Source organism: Procambarus clarkii, chromosome 17 (genome assembly GCF_040958095.1).
Source record: "Procambarus clarkii isolate CNS0578487 chromosome 17, FALCON_Pclarkii_2.0, whole genome shotgun sequence".
NCBI classification, from domain to species: Eukaryota; Metazoa; Arthropoda; class Malacostraca; order Decapoda; family Cambaridae; genus Procambarus; species Procambarus clarkii.
This window is the reverse complement of record NC_091166.1, coordinates 44,587,119-44,605,040: the sequence shown is the minus strand read 5'-3', so window position 1 is coordinate 44,605,040 and position 17,922 is coordinate 44,587,119. Positions and strand designations below refer to the sequence as shown.

The 17,922-nt window shown below is 43.9% G+C and overlaps 1 protein-coding gene across 1 annotated transcript; it reads left to right on the top strand.

The window, feature by feature from the left end:
• Window positions 1-4,087: 4,087 nt before the first annotated feature.
• LOC123772576 (uncharacterized) lies at window positions 4,088-17,407 on the top strand. Its single transcript, XM_045765816.1, has 2 exons — window positions 4,088-4,093; window positions 17,036-17,407. The coding sequence occupies exons 1-2, from the start codon at window positions 4,088-4,090 to the stop codon at window positions 17,405-17,407; spliced, it is 378 nt and encodes a 125-aa protein (XP_045621772.1).
• The last annotated feature ends 515 nt before the right edge of the window (window positions 17,408-17,922 follow it).

Below are 17,922 nucleotides of genomic sequence, written 5' to 3'. Positions count from 1 at the left end.
GTGGAGTGCCTTGCTGATGTCGAGTCTCCTACTATCACTGTATTTATCGATGATTTCTCTGTTGCTTGTTAAGATTTCTCTGCTGATGGTCTGGTTGTGAGAAGAGATTATATGTTCCTTGATGGCGCCCTGTTGTTTGTGCATTGTTAATCGCCTAGAAAGAGACGTTGTTGTCTTGCCTATATACCGAGTTCTTTGGGGCTTACAGTCCCCAAGTGGGCATGTGAAAGCATTGACGACGTTGGTTTCCCTCAAGGCATTCTGTTTGGTGTCTGGGGGTTTTTCATGGGTAGGTTGGCCGTTTTTTTTCTTTTTGCAGTAAATTGTCAATTGTATTTTCTGATTTTTATCTGTAGGGATAACGTTCCTATTAATAATATCTTTCAGGACACTTTCCTCCATTTTATAAGCCGTCGAAAGGAAGTTCCTGTAAAACAGTCTAATAGGGGGTATAAGTGTTGTGTTAGTTGACTCTTCAGAGGTTGCATGGTTTCGCATTTCTTTTTATGACATCTTTAACATAACCGTTAGAGAAGCCATTGTTGACTAGGACCTGCCTTACCCTACAGAGTTCTTCATCGACTTGCTTCCGTCCTGAGCTGTAACTGTAAGCCCGATCGACGTAAGCGTTGACAACACTCCTCTTGTACCCGTCTGGGCAATCACTATTGGCATTGAGGCACATACCTATGTTTGTTTCCTTAGTGTAGACTGCACTGTGGCAGCCTCCGTTCCTTTCCATGACTGTTACATATAGAAAGGGCAGCTTCCCATCATTCTCCATCTCGTAACTGAAACTTAACACAGAATTCCGCTTGAATGCCTCCTTCAGCTGCTGGAGACGTCTGACATCAGGTAATAGTTAATAGTTGGTTGACGCTGATTGATTTGTAGTGCTTTGTCAGTGTCTAATCTTCTGTTGTCGTTGTATCTGTTGATTATTTCGTTGTTGTTTAGGATATCTCTGGTGACTATCTGACTCTGTAGAAATTATATGTTCTTTGATGGAGCCTTGCTATTTGGGCATTGCTTGGTTCCTTGAAAGAAATGTTGCCTTGCCTAGGTACTGAGATCGCTAGAGTTGACATTCCCCAAGTGAGCATGTGAAGATATAGATGACATTTGTCTCAAGGCGTTTTACTTGGTATAGGAGAGTGCTTAATAAGCAAGTTGGGGGGCGGGGGAAGAGTGTCTTCTTGCTATTGAAGTAGATTGTCAACTCTGTCTTGTGTGTGGTGTCAGTTGAGGTCTTGTTTCTAACAGTGTCTTTCAGGACTCTTTCCTCCATCTTCTGAGCCGTGGAAACGAAGTTCCTGTCCAACCACTTGGGCTGGACGGTAGAGCGACGGTCTCGCTTCATGCAGGTCGGCGTTCAATCCCCGACCGTCCAAGTGGTTGGGTACCATTCCTTTCCCTCCCGTCCCATCCCAAATCCTTATCCTGACCCCTTCCAAGTACTATATAGTCGTAATGACTTGGCACTTTCTCCTGACAGTTCCCTTCCCTTCCTGTAGAATAGTGTAATAGGAGGGGCAGATAGTGCAGTGTTGGCTGTTGCATCAGAGGAAGCATGGTGGCTCACTTTCCTTGCAAATGATGTCTTCGACATACCCATTAGCGTATCCATTCTTGACTAGGATTTGCCCTACTTTTTTTGAGTTCCTCGTATGTTAACCGTGCTCTCGTACACAGCTCCAGTCGAAAGCAGGTTGACGAGGAAGTCAGTAGAGCAAGGCAGGTGCTAGTCATTAATGGACACGCCCACGTTCACGCCGAAGACATCATTAGAAGGGAGATGGTTCAGTCAAACCACTTGAAGCACTATAAGGGGCTTGTACAACTTTTTATTGCCAAATCTGCCCTGTTTATTTATACAAATTTCATTTGTTTGAAAACGAAAGCGAAGCAACATTAGAGAACGATTCTCGATGTCGTGTTATTTTTTGCAATGACGCATTATGAGTCAATATTTTTCCGAAAATTGTTTGCGTGAAAAATGATCTACGTGAAGCGCGAGATTAGATTCTTCCTCGAGGCAAGATATAATGAGCAAATCATACAGCTCAATTCATCCACAAATATTGATATTAGGAAAGACCGGGCGATTGGCTGGATGACCCACTGATGAGGAGGAGGAGAGGAACCAAGGCTGGATGCCCCCACTGATGAGAAGGAGAGGAGCCAAGGCTGGATGCCCCCACTGATGAGGAGGAGAGGAGCCAAGGCTGGATGCCCGCCACTGATGAGGAGAAGGAGAGGAGCCAAGGCTGGATGCCCCCCACTGATGAGGAGGAGAGGAGCCAAGGCTGGATGCCCCCACTGATGAGGAGAAGGAGAGGAGCCAAGGCTGGATGCCCCCACTGATGATGAGCAAGAGAGGAGCCAAGGCTGGATGCCCGCCACTGATGAGGAGAAGGAGAGGAGCCAAGGCTGGATGCCCCCCACTGATGAGGAGGAGAGGAGCCAAGGCTGGATGCCCCCACTGATGAGGAGGAGAGGAGCCAAGGCTGGATGCCCGCCACTGATGAGGAGAAGGAGAGGAGCCAAGGCTGGATGCCCCCCACTGATGAGGAGGAGAGGAGCCAAGGCTGGATGCCCCCCACTGATGAGGAGAAGGAGAGGAGCCAAGGCTGGATGCCCCCACTGATGATGAGCAAGAGAGGAGCCAAGGCTGGATGCCCCCACTGATGATGAGCAAGAGAGGAGCCAAGGCTGGATGCCCCCATTCATGAGGAGGAGAAGAGGAGCCAAGGCTGGATGCCCCCACAGATGAGGAGCAAGAGAGGAGCCAAGGCTGGATGCCCCCATTCATGAGGAGGAGGAGAGGAGCCAAGGCTGGATGCCCCCATTCATGAGGAGCAAGAGAGGAGCCAAGGCTGGATGCCCCCATTCATGAGGAGGAGGAGAGGAGCCAAGGCTGGATGCCCCCATTCATGAGGAGGAGGAGAGGAGCCAAGGCTGGATGCCCCCACAGATGAGGAGCAAGAGAGGAGCCAAGGCTGGATGCCCCCATTCATGAGGAGGAGGAGAGGAGCCAAGGCTGGATGCCCCCATTCATGAGGAGGAGGAGAGGAGCCAAGGCTGGATGCCCCCATTCATGAGGAGGAGAAGAGGAGCCAAGGCTGGATGCCCCCATTCATGAGGAGGAGAAGAGGAGCCAAGGCTGGATGCCCCCACAGATGAGGACATCTTGAGGGATCAAACCCATTACCAGACACATCTGCAAGGGGAGAGACTGGGAGGAGCCAACCAATGTCGTAGAATGGACATGCAAATGAGACCATCAGTAGTAATCAATTGTAGTTGATCAATCGGGTTGATCTGGTGAGGTACGAGCTCCTCAACGGCTCTCACGGGGTTCTTGCATAGAAAAAAATGATGCTTTAGTGCCAAATGTTGATCTTTCGTCTCTTCGTATATTCCTCGAGGCCTTATTAATTATTATGTGTTTATATTTCACGCTCAACTAATACAAAAATGAAGCTTTGTCAACATTTAATATTTTGCATTTTGCTCTTGCAAATTTGTTATACTCAAATTGTTCCACTAGCGTTCCTTCATAAATTGTTCCACTAGTGTTCCTTCATAAATTGTTCCACTAGCGTTCCTTCATAAATTGTTCTACTAGCGTTACTTCATAAATTGTTCCACTAGCGTTACTTCACAAATTGTTCCACTAGCGTTCCTTCATAAATTGTTCCACTAGCGTTCCTTCACAAATTGTTCCACTAGCGTTCCTTCACAAATTGTTCCACTAGCGTTCCTTCATAAATTGTTCCACTAGCGTTCCTTCACAAATTGTTCCACTAGCGTTACTGATCCATTGCTTTATTAATACTTGATAATATTAAATCAGAAACAAGTGATGATTCTGGTGAACATTGGTGAACAATGAACTAATAAGAAATTATGTACAGGAACATCACTTAATTATCTCAAGGAATTATTTAAAAATTTTTACGGTATTTCACTGAATTATATAATTAGGAAGATACTCCGTTTAATTAACATTCTAACAAATATAAGGACATTTGCCTGGTGGGGTTGACAACGCTTCTCTGCCTCGTTAGTACTATTGTTACCAGTAATGAAGGTAGGTAGTTATCAGGAGAAAGTGCCAAGTCATCATTGCCAGTAATGAAAAGCCTTTTAAAATCAAAGTAGTTTCCTTATTGAAGGATGTTATGGACATGTTGATTATCAGTACTTGCATAAAATAGCTCTTTACATGGGCTTCTTATGATATATTAATCATAAGAAGCCCATGTAATGATAGCCCATAGCCCATGAAGCCCATATTAAAACATTACATGTTTTTGAGCATCTGTCAGAAGCAGGGGAATATAAGTGATACTTATAAATGGATTCAAGTGTGCATTAAATAAAATCTGGTAGGAGGAAGGGGCCTGACAGCTGAGTGGACAGCGCTCGGGATTCGTTGTCCTGAGATTCCGGGTTCGATCCCCGGTGGAGGCGGGAACAAATGGACAAAGTTTGTACCTGTTCAATAGGTACCTGGAAGTTAGACAGTTGCTACGTGCTGCTTCCTGGGATGTGTAACAATAAGGAGGCCTGGTCGAGGACCGGGCCGCGGGGACGCTAAGCCCCGAAATGTTCACAAGATAACCATCTGAAGGCGTTCCTCCTGTGTGTGGCGTTGTGGCGTTGCTCATGTTAGGCGCTGTCAAGGGTAACTGCGGTAAGTTGCTGACGAAAGGATTTGTTATGATAGTGCAATACCAGTCATTAAGTACTTGTATAATCCTTACTGGGGAGATGTGTGTGTGTGTGTGTTTGTACTTACCGAGTTGTGCTTGCGGGGGTTGACCTCTGGCTCTTTGGTCCCGCCTCTCAACGGTCAATCAACTCATGTACAGGTTCCTGAGCCTACTGGGCTCTATCATATCTACACTTGAAGCTGTGTATGGAGTCAGCCTCCACCACATGACTGCCTAATGCATTCCATTTGTCTACTACTCTGACACTGAAAAATTCTTTCTAACGTCTCTATAGCTCATTTGGGCACTCAATTTCCACCTGTGTCCCCTAGTGCGTGTGCCCCTTGTGATAAGTAGCCTGTCTTTATCTACCCTATCAATTCCTCTGAGAATCTTGTATGTGGTGATCATGTCCCCTTCTAACTCTTCTGTCTCCCAGTGACGTGAGGTTTAATTCCCGTAGTCTCTCATCGTAGCTCAAACCCCTCAGTTCGGGTACTAGTCTGGTGGCAAACCTGTGTGTGCGCGCGCGTGTGTGTGTGTGTGTGTGTGTGTGTGTGTGTGTGTGTGTGTGTGTGTGTGTGTGTGTGTGTGTATGTGTGTGTGTGTATGTGTGTGTGTATGTGTGTGTGTGTGTGTGTATGTGTGTGTGTATGTGTGTGTGTGTGTGTGTGTGTGTGTGTGTGTGTGTGTGTGTGTGTGTGTGTGTGTGTGTGTGTGTGTGTGTGTGTGTGTATGTGTGAGTGTGTGTGTGTGTGTGTGTGTGTGTATGTGTGTGTGTGTGTGTATGTGTGTGTCTGGACACACTGTCACAGTGAGGGGAGGCACCCGTCAGGAGCAAGATGAGGTGGGTCCCGTCCTCCTAAGGTTACCCAACGTCAAGAAACTGTCGTACTAACGTGCCCTTAACCTAACCTACCAGAGGAGCCAAGACAGAACACGGGACGGTATGTCAATTTCGCGAGCCGCTGCCGTTTTCTAGTACGTCGATTTGTGGCCTTAGGTAGAATATACGTCAAAATGCGACGCTCAATTAGGAGAATAGTTTGCATCACGATCATTATAGTTATGAACTATTAGCGAAGTGTGGTGATTGACGGGCATTGTTGGGTCGTTAGTGGCGGCTGAGGGATGATGGGTCACCACCGCATCATTGCCACAGTTACAAACTGGTGAGAATAATGCTCAGAATACATCATCATTATCCATTTATGTTGTGTTTAGGTGAGTCGTTAGCCAATGACAAGTTCAGTCAGTTCTCTTAATTTGCCACAACATTAAAATTAAGGGTACTAAAATGCATGAACCCGAGCCACGTACCTAACCTAACCTAACCAACCTACATATTAAAAATGTGGATATTCGTGAGCCTCCACCTTTCATAGTACCCCTTATTTTGTACGTGGAAACATTCGTGACCAAAATCACAATTATCTGAACTTCTTCACTGTTCACAAACTTAAGTACTTATGAAAAATATAAATTTAATAGCAAATTATTATAAAAGATTTACGTAGGCCGTACGACGTCTTGTAGTGACTGTAACACCATAAATGGTTTTATTTAATCAATTCATGAATTCGCCCCCACAGGAAAGTGTGTGGCCAGGCTGTCTGTACGTGACAATAACAAAGTCACACCTCAGAGGTGTTATGTCACAGGCTGGGCAGTGGTCAGGGGCCAGATTCACGAAGCAGTTACGCAAGCACTTACGAACCTGTACATCTTTTCTCAATCTTCGGCGGCTTTGTTTACAATTATTAAACAGTAAATGAGCTCCGAAGCACTAGGAGGCTGTTTATAACAATACCAACAGTTGATTGGGAAGTTTTCATGCTTGTAAACTGTTTAATAAATGAGTCCAAAGCCGTCAAAGATTGCAGAAAGATGTACACGTTCGTAAGTACTTGCGTAACTGCTTCGTGAATCTGGCCCCACGTCGTGACGGGACCTCGCCCTGTGCTAAGCTGGTACCTGCAGATGGTTGGCTGTGTTTTCCCACCTATCCCGGGTAGGCGGGGATAGGTATAGTTCGTGGCTTCCCCTTTATAAGGCGAACATTTGCACTTTAACAGGATGACGGGCTATTCATGCCCGTGCCACCTATTGGGTGGCTTAATCTTTATCACTCAACATTGACAGGAGACAGAGGATCCTTCCTCCGCCAAAGAGGATTGGATAGATATATGGATAAATGGGTAGATAGATATACAGATAGATGGATAGGTCCCCGCCGGCCTGGACCCTAAACTGAATGTTGTGCAATTCCAGAGGCACTCCAATTGCTTTAGTTTCATCTAGTGTTGCTAGCTGTTTCCTTACCTCTTCTGTTGTCACTTCTCAGCCGTACTCAGTGTCTCCCTCGTGCTCGCTTTTCTCTCAAGATAGCTACACATATGTTCATCTACCATGAAGTATACTCAAGATATGCACAATATTAATCGATTTATACATTTGAAAGCCTTTTACGAGTGAGAAAGAACACTGGAGTTCTTGAAAGTGGTCTGTCAATCAGAGATCAACAACCTTAATACATCACTTTCTCCGCAAGAGGTCTCTGCTAACCTCCTCAGGTACCATCTCAGACTCTGACCCATTTTTCGTCAGTTGAACACTATCTACTCACCTGTGCGCACGTTCCTCTGCCCGCTCTACAAGGGCTTCCCGCTATGACACCATGAGCCTCAGATGAATGTATGAAAGTCTTCAATGAATCTCCACGTTGTTGTTGTTGTTGTTAAAGATTTAGCTACTCAGGACGAAGTATCCATGTAGCACGGGCTATGGTGAGCCCGTAATTGAGTTTGGTTATACATGATAACCTTTTTCCTCGAATCTCTACATCAAAGTTGTCCCTTATACTGCCCAGGGGTGCGCTGGTCCGCCCCCCCCCCCTCCCCATTCGTTGCCATCATCGCTGCTTCAAATATCACAATATTTAGAGTGAAAAATAGTGAGTATTAACGTGGGTGTGAAATTCTATATCTCTAGAACAATATCCAACATAACTGAAATAACTCATAGTAGGTTCCACATAATATTTGCTAGTATATAGGTAAATATTAGGCAAGGCCCTATTGTATGTCCCTGGAGAGGGGGGCAGGACCTTCGACAAGCCGCTGCCGTCCAGTCCTCGTCGAGGCCACTAATGTTAGTGGTTCTCCGGAAACTAAGGTCCCTTGGCAGTCCTCGTGGCACAGTGGTAAAACACTCGCCCGGTGTTTCGCAAGCGCTTTGGCCTGGATTCGTATCCTTGCGGGAGAGGATTGACCGGGTGTGAATCCTTAATTGTAGTCTGGACATAATTTGAAAATTAAATATAATTGAAAAACAACCTTTTTTTTCTTTCAAAACAGCAGGTTCCTCTGGTAGGTTAGGAGGGCAGGAAGTTCTCCTAAGGTTTCAATACGTCATGAAAACCGTTAATTGAAAGTTTCCTCTCCTAACCTAACAGCCTAAGCCAGAGGATCCAAAACAGAAAACGGAACAGTACATCACTTTTGTGAGCCGATTTCATTTCATATTACGTCCATTTTTGGCCATACAGGCAAACGAGCGAAAAGGGACATAACTTTAAGAGGACGGGTTGCCCCAACACCTATGACCAAGTATTTCACCTCACGAATGCAAGTCATATTTACATAAATTATAAATCAGTATATATTTGTATTTTTTTGCTCCATAATACATGAATCATTGACGCATATAAAATTATAATTACCGCGGTATCCCAACGTTTTATCAGTACGCATAATAATGCCGCTACATTAATGTTTAAAGTAATAAGGATTGCTGATGTGCGTGTAATTTAAAGTTGTTATATCTGCTCATAACCGCTCATATAAATATTATTTAATGTAATGCTACAAAATCATTACAGGTCCATTGACCTCCCGGGGATAGAGCAGTGGGTCTGAACCAGTGTGGTATATATATATATATAATATATATATATATGTCGTACCTAGTAGCCAGAACGCACTTCTCAGCCTACTATGCAAGGACCGATTTGCCTAATAAGCCAAGTTTTCATGAATTAATTGTTTTTCGACCACCTAACCTACCTAACCTAACCTAACCTATAAAGATAGGTTAGGTTAGGTTAGGTAAGGTTGGTTAGGTTTGGTCATATATCTACGTTAATTTTAACTCCAATAAAAAAAAATAACCTCATACATAATGAAATTGGTAGCTTTATCATTTCATAAGAAAAAAATTAGAGAAAATATATTAATTCATGAAAACTTGGCTTATTAGGCAAATCGGGCCTTGCATAGTAGGCTGAGAAGTGCGTTCTGGCTACTAGGTACGACATATATATATATATATATATATATATATATATATATATATATATATATATATATATATTATATATATATATAATACATATATATATATATATATATATATATATATATATATATATATATATATATATATATATATAATATATGCGAACAAGCCTGAATGGTCCCCAGGACTATATGCGACTGAAAACTCACACCCCAAAAGTGACTCGAACCCATACTGCCAGGAGCAACGCAACTGGTATCTACAGGACGCCTTAATCCGCTTGACTATCACAACCGGACATAAGGAAGTGATGGCCGAAGCTATTTGAACCACATCCCCGCCGGCACTCGGATGGTAATCTTGGGCATAGCATTTTATTAAATCACCTCATTCTTTGGGGCACACGTGAGGAACATAAATGCGAACAAGCCTGAATGGTCCCCAGGAGTATATGCGACTGAAAACTCACACCCCAGAAGCGGTTCGAACCCATACTGCCAGGAGCAATGCAACTGGTATCTACAGGACACCTTAATCCTGTAGATTACCAAGATTACCATCCGAGTGCCGGTTGGGAAGTGGTTCAAATAGCTTCGGCTATCACTTCCTTATGTCCGGTCATGATGGTCAAGCGGATTAAGGCGTCCTGTAGATACCAGTTGCGTTGCTCCTGGCAGTATGGGTTCGAGTCACTTTTGGGGTGTGAGTTTTCAGTCGCATATAGTCCTGGGGACCATTCAGGCTTGTTCGCATTTATATATATATATATATATATATATATATATATATATATATATATATATATATATATGCCATGCGTTGCTGTGGCTCATCAACGCATGTGCGTTGATGAGCCACAGCAACCATCCCCTGTCCCTTTGTCCTCCTCACCATCCCCCACTCCAGCATCCCCTCGTCCTCCCAACCATTCCCCTCTCCAACGTTCCCTCGTCCTCTCCAACATCCCCCACTCCCCTGTCTCCTTGCCCTCCCCACCATTCTCCATTCCCCTGTCCCCTCGTCCCCACCATCCCCAACTCCCCCATTCCCCTGTCCTCCCCACCATTACCATTCCTCTGTCCCCCAGTCCTTCCCATCATCCTCCAATCCCGTCCCCTCGCCCTCCCCACCATTCCCCACTCCCTCATCCTATGTGGGAAAATCTGACTCATTAATCAAAATAATCATACATTCCATAACTGAGAAGGACCGCCCCTTTTTGTGAAAAAGGTGAAAACTGAAAAGAGCAAATATATTGAAATTAAATCTACAAACTAGTAGTTATGGATCTTAAGGATTAATAATATAATATGAAAACATTAACAAGACTGTGTATTGTAATTAAGAGTCAAACTAAGGCGCTAAGAAACATCTACGTCACTAGCACTATAATCCGGTGCTGGCTCTCATCAGAATAAATCATAGATATAAAATTATATTATTGCACAATGAAATATATGTCCAAGAACATCATTACGCCATTTGAGATATATGAAGAATATCTGTAAATATTAAATGGCTATAAAAGGTTATTAAATGAAAATGATCTCATTTGGAAGACCAATAATGCACTAATGGTTAGTACTACTAATAACAATTAAGACAGCTTAGCTGTATGGAGGAGATAGAGGCACGCATCAATGCTTCACTAGGCTTGTCGAGCCATGCGGTCCTGAGTCACGCGTGGTGGGAAAAGCTTATCTTCCCTTGTGTTGCTCTGACACAAGCTGAAATTATAATGGATTTGTAAAGACTGCCTACCTCGAGATTAATTTTCATCTATCTCTAAATATATAAGAGAGGGTAGTCCAGAATGAGACTTACTTTTTATTAAGAGGAGGCCTATGACAGAACAAGAAGCAAGTTTACACGTTTGTCAAATATAGAGATCTCAAAAAGTACAAAATTATGCAACTTAACCAGATGGTGCTCGCGAAACGACCGTTTGGCCGATGCTGGAGTCACTTCAGTACCCAGACACTCACTGCTGTATGAATGTCCTCTGTATGGTCCGTTAAATTACGTAAACTCCATGCACCACTTGGTCAGTAAGAAGGTCACTCTCGATCTCCGTGGATAAGGCGCTCATTTCCTCCCTCTTCCCAGTCTCACTCACGCATCTGGTAAAAATGGAGAATTATTTTCCTAATGATTACTCTGTTTTGTAAGACAATAAGGCTGGGTTTGATAATATAATGAGGTGATGTTATATATATCCTCGTCATATAATAATTATTATGAACAGAGTTCATAAAGACGAGAAGTGGAGGTAGAATTTCATTCCTCCATGTTAACTCTGGGATAACAGAGATTACTGTTATTTTGTGATTTCCAGCTAATAATGCAAATTGATTTGATCACTGGTTTATATAGTATCAGTCAATAATTCTTAGCAAGAAATACTGACACGTAGTGAGAATAGAAATTAATTCTCTGGAATGTCAATGTTACCCAATTTCTCTGCTAATTTGCTGGACACAACCGCCACATAGTAGGAAATATTTGGCGAAGTATTGCGTAGTAGGAAAAGCGTTATTAAGGTTAATCTACAAGTTAGTAATATTAGTAAAGTACTATGGTTAATACAAGAATCATTTATCAGAGTATTAAAATGAAAAAAAAGTGTTGGATATTTCCAAAATCCGATGCCTTCCCAAATGATCTGATGTTCAAATCAGAAAATGGGAACCTCAAATGATCTGATGTTCCCATCATTGAAATATAAGAAAAACAGTTAAAAATAAGAATTGAAAAAGAATGAAAAAAAAATTATACTCATGAAATGAACGGTATGGTAAACAACACAGCTCAGTTCCTATGCAATGTCACACAAAATAATTAAATCAAAATGAAAATAAATCGAAATCTACGAAAATCCAATTTATCAATGCAATCGGAAACATTGAAATGGAATCGTAACATATTTAGTATAGCATGTGTTGCTATTTCGTGCAACAGATAACACTGTTTTTGCAAGACAAGCATGTTTTTACCTGTCACAGATGAGGCATCTATATAGTAGGTATATAAAAATATGTGCGTATTCGAATAAAGCGTCGTGTCAAAATTTCAAGGCAATCGGCAAAGAACTTTCAGAGAATACAGCGTGTGTTGCTCTTACGTCCAACAGATGGGGCTGTAAAAAAAATAGTTTTTTCCTGTCACAGATGAGGCATGTATATAGTAGGTATATAAAAACACGCGCCTATTCAAATGCAACGTTGTGTCAAAATCTCAAAGCAATCGGTAAATAGGCTTCGAAGATTTCCCTCACATGAAAAACACATATTTAAAAAAAAATGTTTTTTTTTTCCCATCACAGACATGACATCTATATAGTATATATATATAAACCCGCTCGGATGTGAATGAAACGTTGTGTGAAAATTTCAAAGCATTCGGTAAAGAACTTTCGGAGATTAGCGATTTTGAACAAACGAAAATTTGCATTTATATATATATATATATATATATATATATATATATATATATATATATATATATATATATATATATATATATATATAAAGAGAGAGAGAGAGAGAGAGAGAGAGAGAGAGAGTGACAGATACTGTAGTGACAGGTGCTGGTGCTGGTGGTGACAGGTGCTGGTAGTGACAGGTGCTGGTAGTGACAGGTGCTGGTAGTGACAGGTGCTGGTAGTGACAGGTGCTGGTAGTGACAGGTGCTGGTAGTGACAGGTGCTGGTAGTGACAGGTGCTGGTAGTGACAGGTGCTGGTAGTGACAGGTGCTGGTAGTGACAGGTGCTGGTAGTGACAGGTGCTGGTGGTGACAGGTGCTGGTAGTGACAGGTGCTGGTGGTGACAGGTGCTGGTAGTGACAGGTGCTGGTAGTGACAGGTGCTGGTAGTGACAGGTGCTGGTAGTGACAGGTGCTGGTAGTGACAGATACTGTAGTGACAGGTGCTGGTAGTGACAGGTGCTGGTAGTGACAGGTGCTGGTAGTGACAGGTGCTGGTAGTGACAGGTGCTGGTGGTGACAGGTGCTGGTAGTGACAGGTGCTGGTGGTGACAGGTGCTGGTAGTGACAGGTGCTGGTAGTGACAGGTGCTGGTAGTGACAGGTGCTGGTGGTGACAGGTGCTGGTAGTGACAGGTGCTGGTAGTGACAGGTGCTGGTAGTGACAGGTGCTGGTAGTGACAGGTGCTGGTAGTGACAGCGGCTGGCAGTGCTCGTCTAAGTCAGTTACCGCGCCATAAACACCATTATAGCTTGTGTTGCACACGTTGCAACACTCACTTTTGTACAAAGAGCAGCGGTGTATTAAGTTACCTTTGATGTCCGGGTTGTCTCTTTTTGCTGTGATGCACTACGACATTCATGTTTAAATTCTTCAGTATGTAAACAGGAGTCACAACACCTGCACCTATACGCGGCCCTGGAGACCTCAGTGGTCAAGTCCTCTGGATTAGCATCAGTCAGTTCAGTGGGACGAGTGGTTGGGCTTCAGTTGGACGAGTGGTTGGGCTTCAGTTGAACGAGTGGTTGGGCTTCAGTTGGACGAGTGGTTGGGCTTCAGTTGGACGAGTGGTTGGGCTTAACTGGGACGAGTGGTTGGGCTTCAGTTGGACGAGTGGTTGGGCTTAAGTGGGACGAGTGGTTGGGCTTCAGTTGGACGAGTGGTTGGGCTTCAGTTGGACGAGTGGTTGGGCATCAGTTGGACGAGTGGTTGGGCTTCAGTGGGACGAGTGGTTGGGCTTCAGTGAGACGAGTGGTTGGGCTTCAGTGGGACGAGTGGTTGGGCTTCAGTGGGACGAGTGGTTGGGCTTTAGTGGGACGAGTGGTTGGGCTTCAGTGAGACGAGTGGTTGGGCTTCAGTGGGACGAGTGGTTGGGCTTCAGTTGGACGAGTGGTTGGGCTTCAGTTGGACGAGTGGTTGGGCTTCAGTGGGACGAGTGGTTGGGCTTTAGTGGGACGAGTGGTTGGGCTTCAGTGGGACGAGTGGTTGGGCTTCAGTGAGACGAGTGGTTGGGCTTTAGTGGGACGAGTGGTTGGGCTTCAGTGGGACGAGTGGTTGGGCTTCAGTTGGACGAGTGGTTGGGCTTTAGTGGGACGAGTGGTTGGGCTTCAGTGGGACGAGTGGTTGGGCTTCAGTGGGACGAGTGGTTGGGCTTCAGTTAGACGAGTGGTTGGGCTTCAGTTGGACGAGTGGTTGGGCTTCAGTTGGACGAGTGGTTGGGCTTCAGTGGGACGAGTGGTTGGGCTTCAGTTGGACGAGTGGTTGGGCTTCAGTTGGACGAGTGGTTGGGCTTCAGTTGGACGAGTGGTTGGGCTTCAGTGGGACGAGTGGTTAGGCTTCAGTTGGACGAGTGGTTGGGCTTCAGTTGAACGAGTGGTTGGGCTTCAGTTGGACGAGTGGTTGGGCTTCAGTTGGACGAGTGGTTGGGCTTCAGTGGGACGAGTGGTTAGGCTTCAGTTGGACGAGTGGTTGGGCTTCAGTGGGACGAGTGGTTGGGCTTTAGTGGGACGAGTGGTTGGGCTTCAGTGGGACGAGTGGTTGGGCTTCAGTGAGACGAGTGGTTGGGCTTCAGTGGGACGAGTGGTTGGGCTTCAGTGGGACGAGTAGTTGGGCGAGTGGTTGGGCTTCAGTGAGACGAGTGGTTGGGCTTCAGTGAGACGAGTGGTTGGGCTTCAGTGGGACGAGTAGTTGGGCTTCAGTGGACGAGTGGTGGAGCTTCGTAACTATCCCTAAATCGCCGAAAGCGGTTTCATGTGAGTCAGGGAGGATTAATCATGTTTCTTTACAGTGAGGCGAACTCCCATTAAGGGCAGTTTTATGCGCATCTCCTGATTTGCTGTGAGATTTTTGTTGCTGAAGCTCTTAGTGGAGATTACCTTGGGCCTTGATAAATTATATTATTAAATTTTCCATAATTGTTATTCCTGAGAGAGAGAGAGAGAGAGAGAGAGAGAGAGAGAGAGAGAGAGAGAGAGAGAGAGAGAGAGAGAGAGAGAGAATATGACATCCAAGAGACAGAAGACATCATCAGTCTCCCTAAAATGACACACATGTATATCTCAATGAATGTCAGTGGCAGCTGCCTGGCATGGGCCTCCACACCAACAACAGTTCTCTCTATCCATATTGTCTCGTGAATCCCCTGCATAACAGTGGAACTGCCTCTTCCCCTCACCGTCTATGTCATCACACTGGAAGTCCGCCTCAATGACAGTCAAGATGAGTCGTTTGACCTGCCACACGCTTCACTACCCTGTACCACCCAGTGCCTGGCACGGCTCGGCGGGAAGCAGAGTGCCTCTGCAAACCAGAAGTTAGTCTCCTCTACCAAGCAGTTTAACGCCTCTAACTAGCAGTTATACAGCCTCTACCCCAGCTGTTGTGTAGCCGCAAACAAGCAGTTAATGCCAGTCGCTTGTTACCGCTCACGTTGACACAGTCTGTTCTGGGAGGGCTTGGCTTGGGTCTAAAAATAACCACTCGACATGGTCCTGTATTTTCTCATAGACCATGTAGCTCTTGCTCTATTATAAAACCCTTAAATGTCTCCATTACATATATGCTATATTCCATTTTTGGTGCCCCATTGCTTATGGAACTCTGCAGAAACCCGTAATTATTGCCTTGGACGATGCTGTATACAATTTCATGGGTTCAAAATTGGTTATGAGGTATAACTAAACTATGCCAAAGACCAGTGGCGACAATTTATAACAAACAAGTAAATAACAATTTAACTTTCAAGCCCTTGTCCCACAAAGCTTTCTGTAATATTTAATTTGAAATTCTGCTGCGAAATTATCCTCGTGCTGTTATGTTCAATATTAATTTCGTAGTTATTAAATTGCTCAGATGTTTGGCCCATAAACACGTGCTTAAAAATCTTGTGTGTCGTTAATTAAAAATTATGCCACCAGAGCGCAAGGAATGTCCTTTTTACTCTAAACTGGGGTCAACAGATGGCAGCAGGAGTAACAGTAAACTGGGGTCAACAGATGGCAGCAGGAGTAACAGTAAACTGGGGTCAACAGATGGCAGCAGGAGTAACAGTTGTCGGAAAATCCGACACTATTTAATATCATACAGATAATAGCTGTATTGTATAAACAAGTTACCCATAGAAAACGTAACTTGTAGTGGAATTACCGTCTAAAGAAAACGGGATATCATCACCACATACCATTATAAATTGACCAGCTATTCTGCTGGGAATTATTCTTAAATACATTAGTCTTTGGACTTTACCATCATAAAAACATCTTATATAAATTAACTTAATTATCAATATTAAAGTAGAGTAAATGTGACCCTTCTATCACGTTCTGAAATCTGGACAATGTAAGCCAGGCGTCAGAGTGGAGGAAGGAGGGCAGCCATTGTTGTTTATATTGAGACCAGAGGCTCACACGGGAGCAAATTCGGCTCCTGTTAAATTTACTTGGACGTAGTGTTATGGAAACCAAAGGTGTACCATTGTCAACACGCTGTCTACAAATTCAAGTTAAGTGTCTATCCGAAACCCGTTTATCATTCATTTATGGCCATTAATGTCAGGATATAGGGTGGTCCGGTTAGATCACGTGGAAGCCTCAAACTAAAGGTAATTAAGCCAGGTCTTTATTGTTCCATGTACTGTATAGTGGTTTCTCTGATATAGCTTGTCATATATAGGATTCTGGCTTTACAGCTAGCGTACTTTTGACAGGTCAAGACGAGGAGGAAGATTTTGTGCACCAGTTACTGGGTGATGAAGCTACCTCAAAGAGGATAATTTGGTGTCTACACCCTAGTTATACCTGGTGGACTAACCTGCTGTACTATAAGATAAGGAACCTTTTCAATGTATGTAGTCTTTTCCTGTAGTTTGATTGGCTGCATATATTAATTTAATAAACCCCCCTAATGTGTAGAGGATCGATTTGTGAGATTATGAGATTATTGCAGAAATACAGTCCACTTATCATTATACAAATTGCTATCGAAGTATATAAATTAACGTAAATATAAATTCATATAAATTAAATAAATATAAATCTCACAGGTCGGTTCCCACAACAGTAAACTGGGGTCAACAGATGGCAGCAGGAGTAACAGTAAACTGGGGTCAACAGATGGCAGCAGGAGTAACAATAAACTGGGGTCAACAGATGGCAGCAGGAGTAACAATAAACTGGGGTCAACAGATGGCAGCAGGAGTAACAATAAACTGGGGTCAACAGATGGCAGCAGGAGTAACAATAAACTGGGGTCAACAGATGGCAGCAGGAGTAACAATAAACTGGGGTCAACAGATGGCAGCAGGAGTAACAATAAACTGGGGTCAACAGATGGCAGCAGGAGTAACAATAAACTGGGGTCAACAGATGGCAGCAGGAGTAACAATAAACTGGGGTCAACAGATGGCTGGAAATGACAGTGTCTCCAATATATTGATAGCAATGTTCCAACAGTGGAGCCTGCCATGGTGGCTGGTGTGGGACACCGGTAGGCAGCCTCGGGGCTCTTAGGGGCTTCAGTTGTATCACCGGTTGCATTGTTTTTGTTTCGTGTTGTGGTCTAGGGCGCTAGCTTGGGAGCACCCAGTAAGTGGGTCCAAATCCTCCTCAGGCTCCTACTGATTTTTTTCTATACATGTGTATATATATAATATATATATGTATATATATATATATATATATATATATATATATATATATATATATATATATATATATATATATATATATATATGCAAACAAGCCTGAATGGTCCCCAGGACTATATGCAACTGAAAACTCACACCCCAGAAGTGACTCGAACCCATACTGCCAGAAGCAACGCAACTGGTATGTACAGGATGCCTTAATCTGATTGACCATCACGACCGGACAATAAGGAGGTGATAGCCGAAGCTATTTGAACCCCCCCCCCCCGCCGGCATCCGGATGG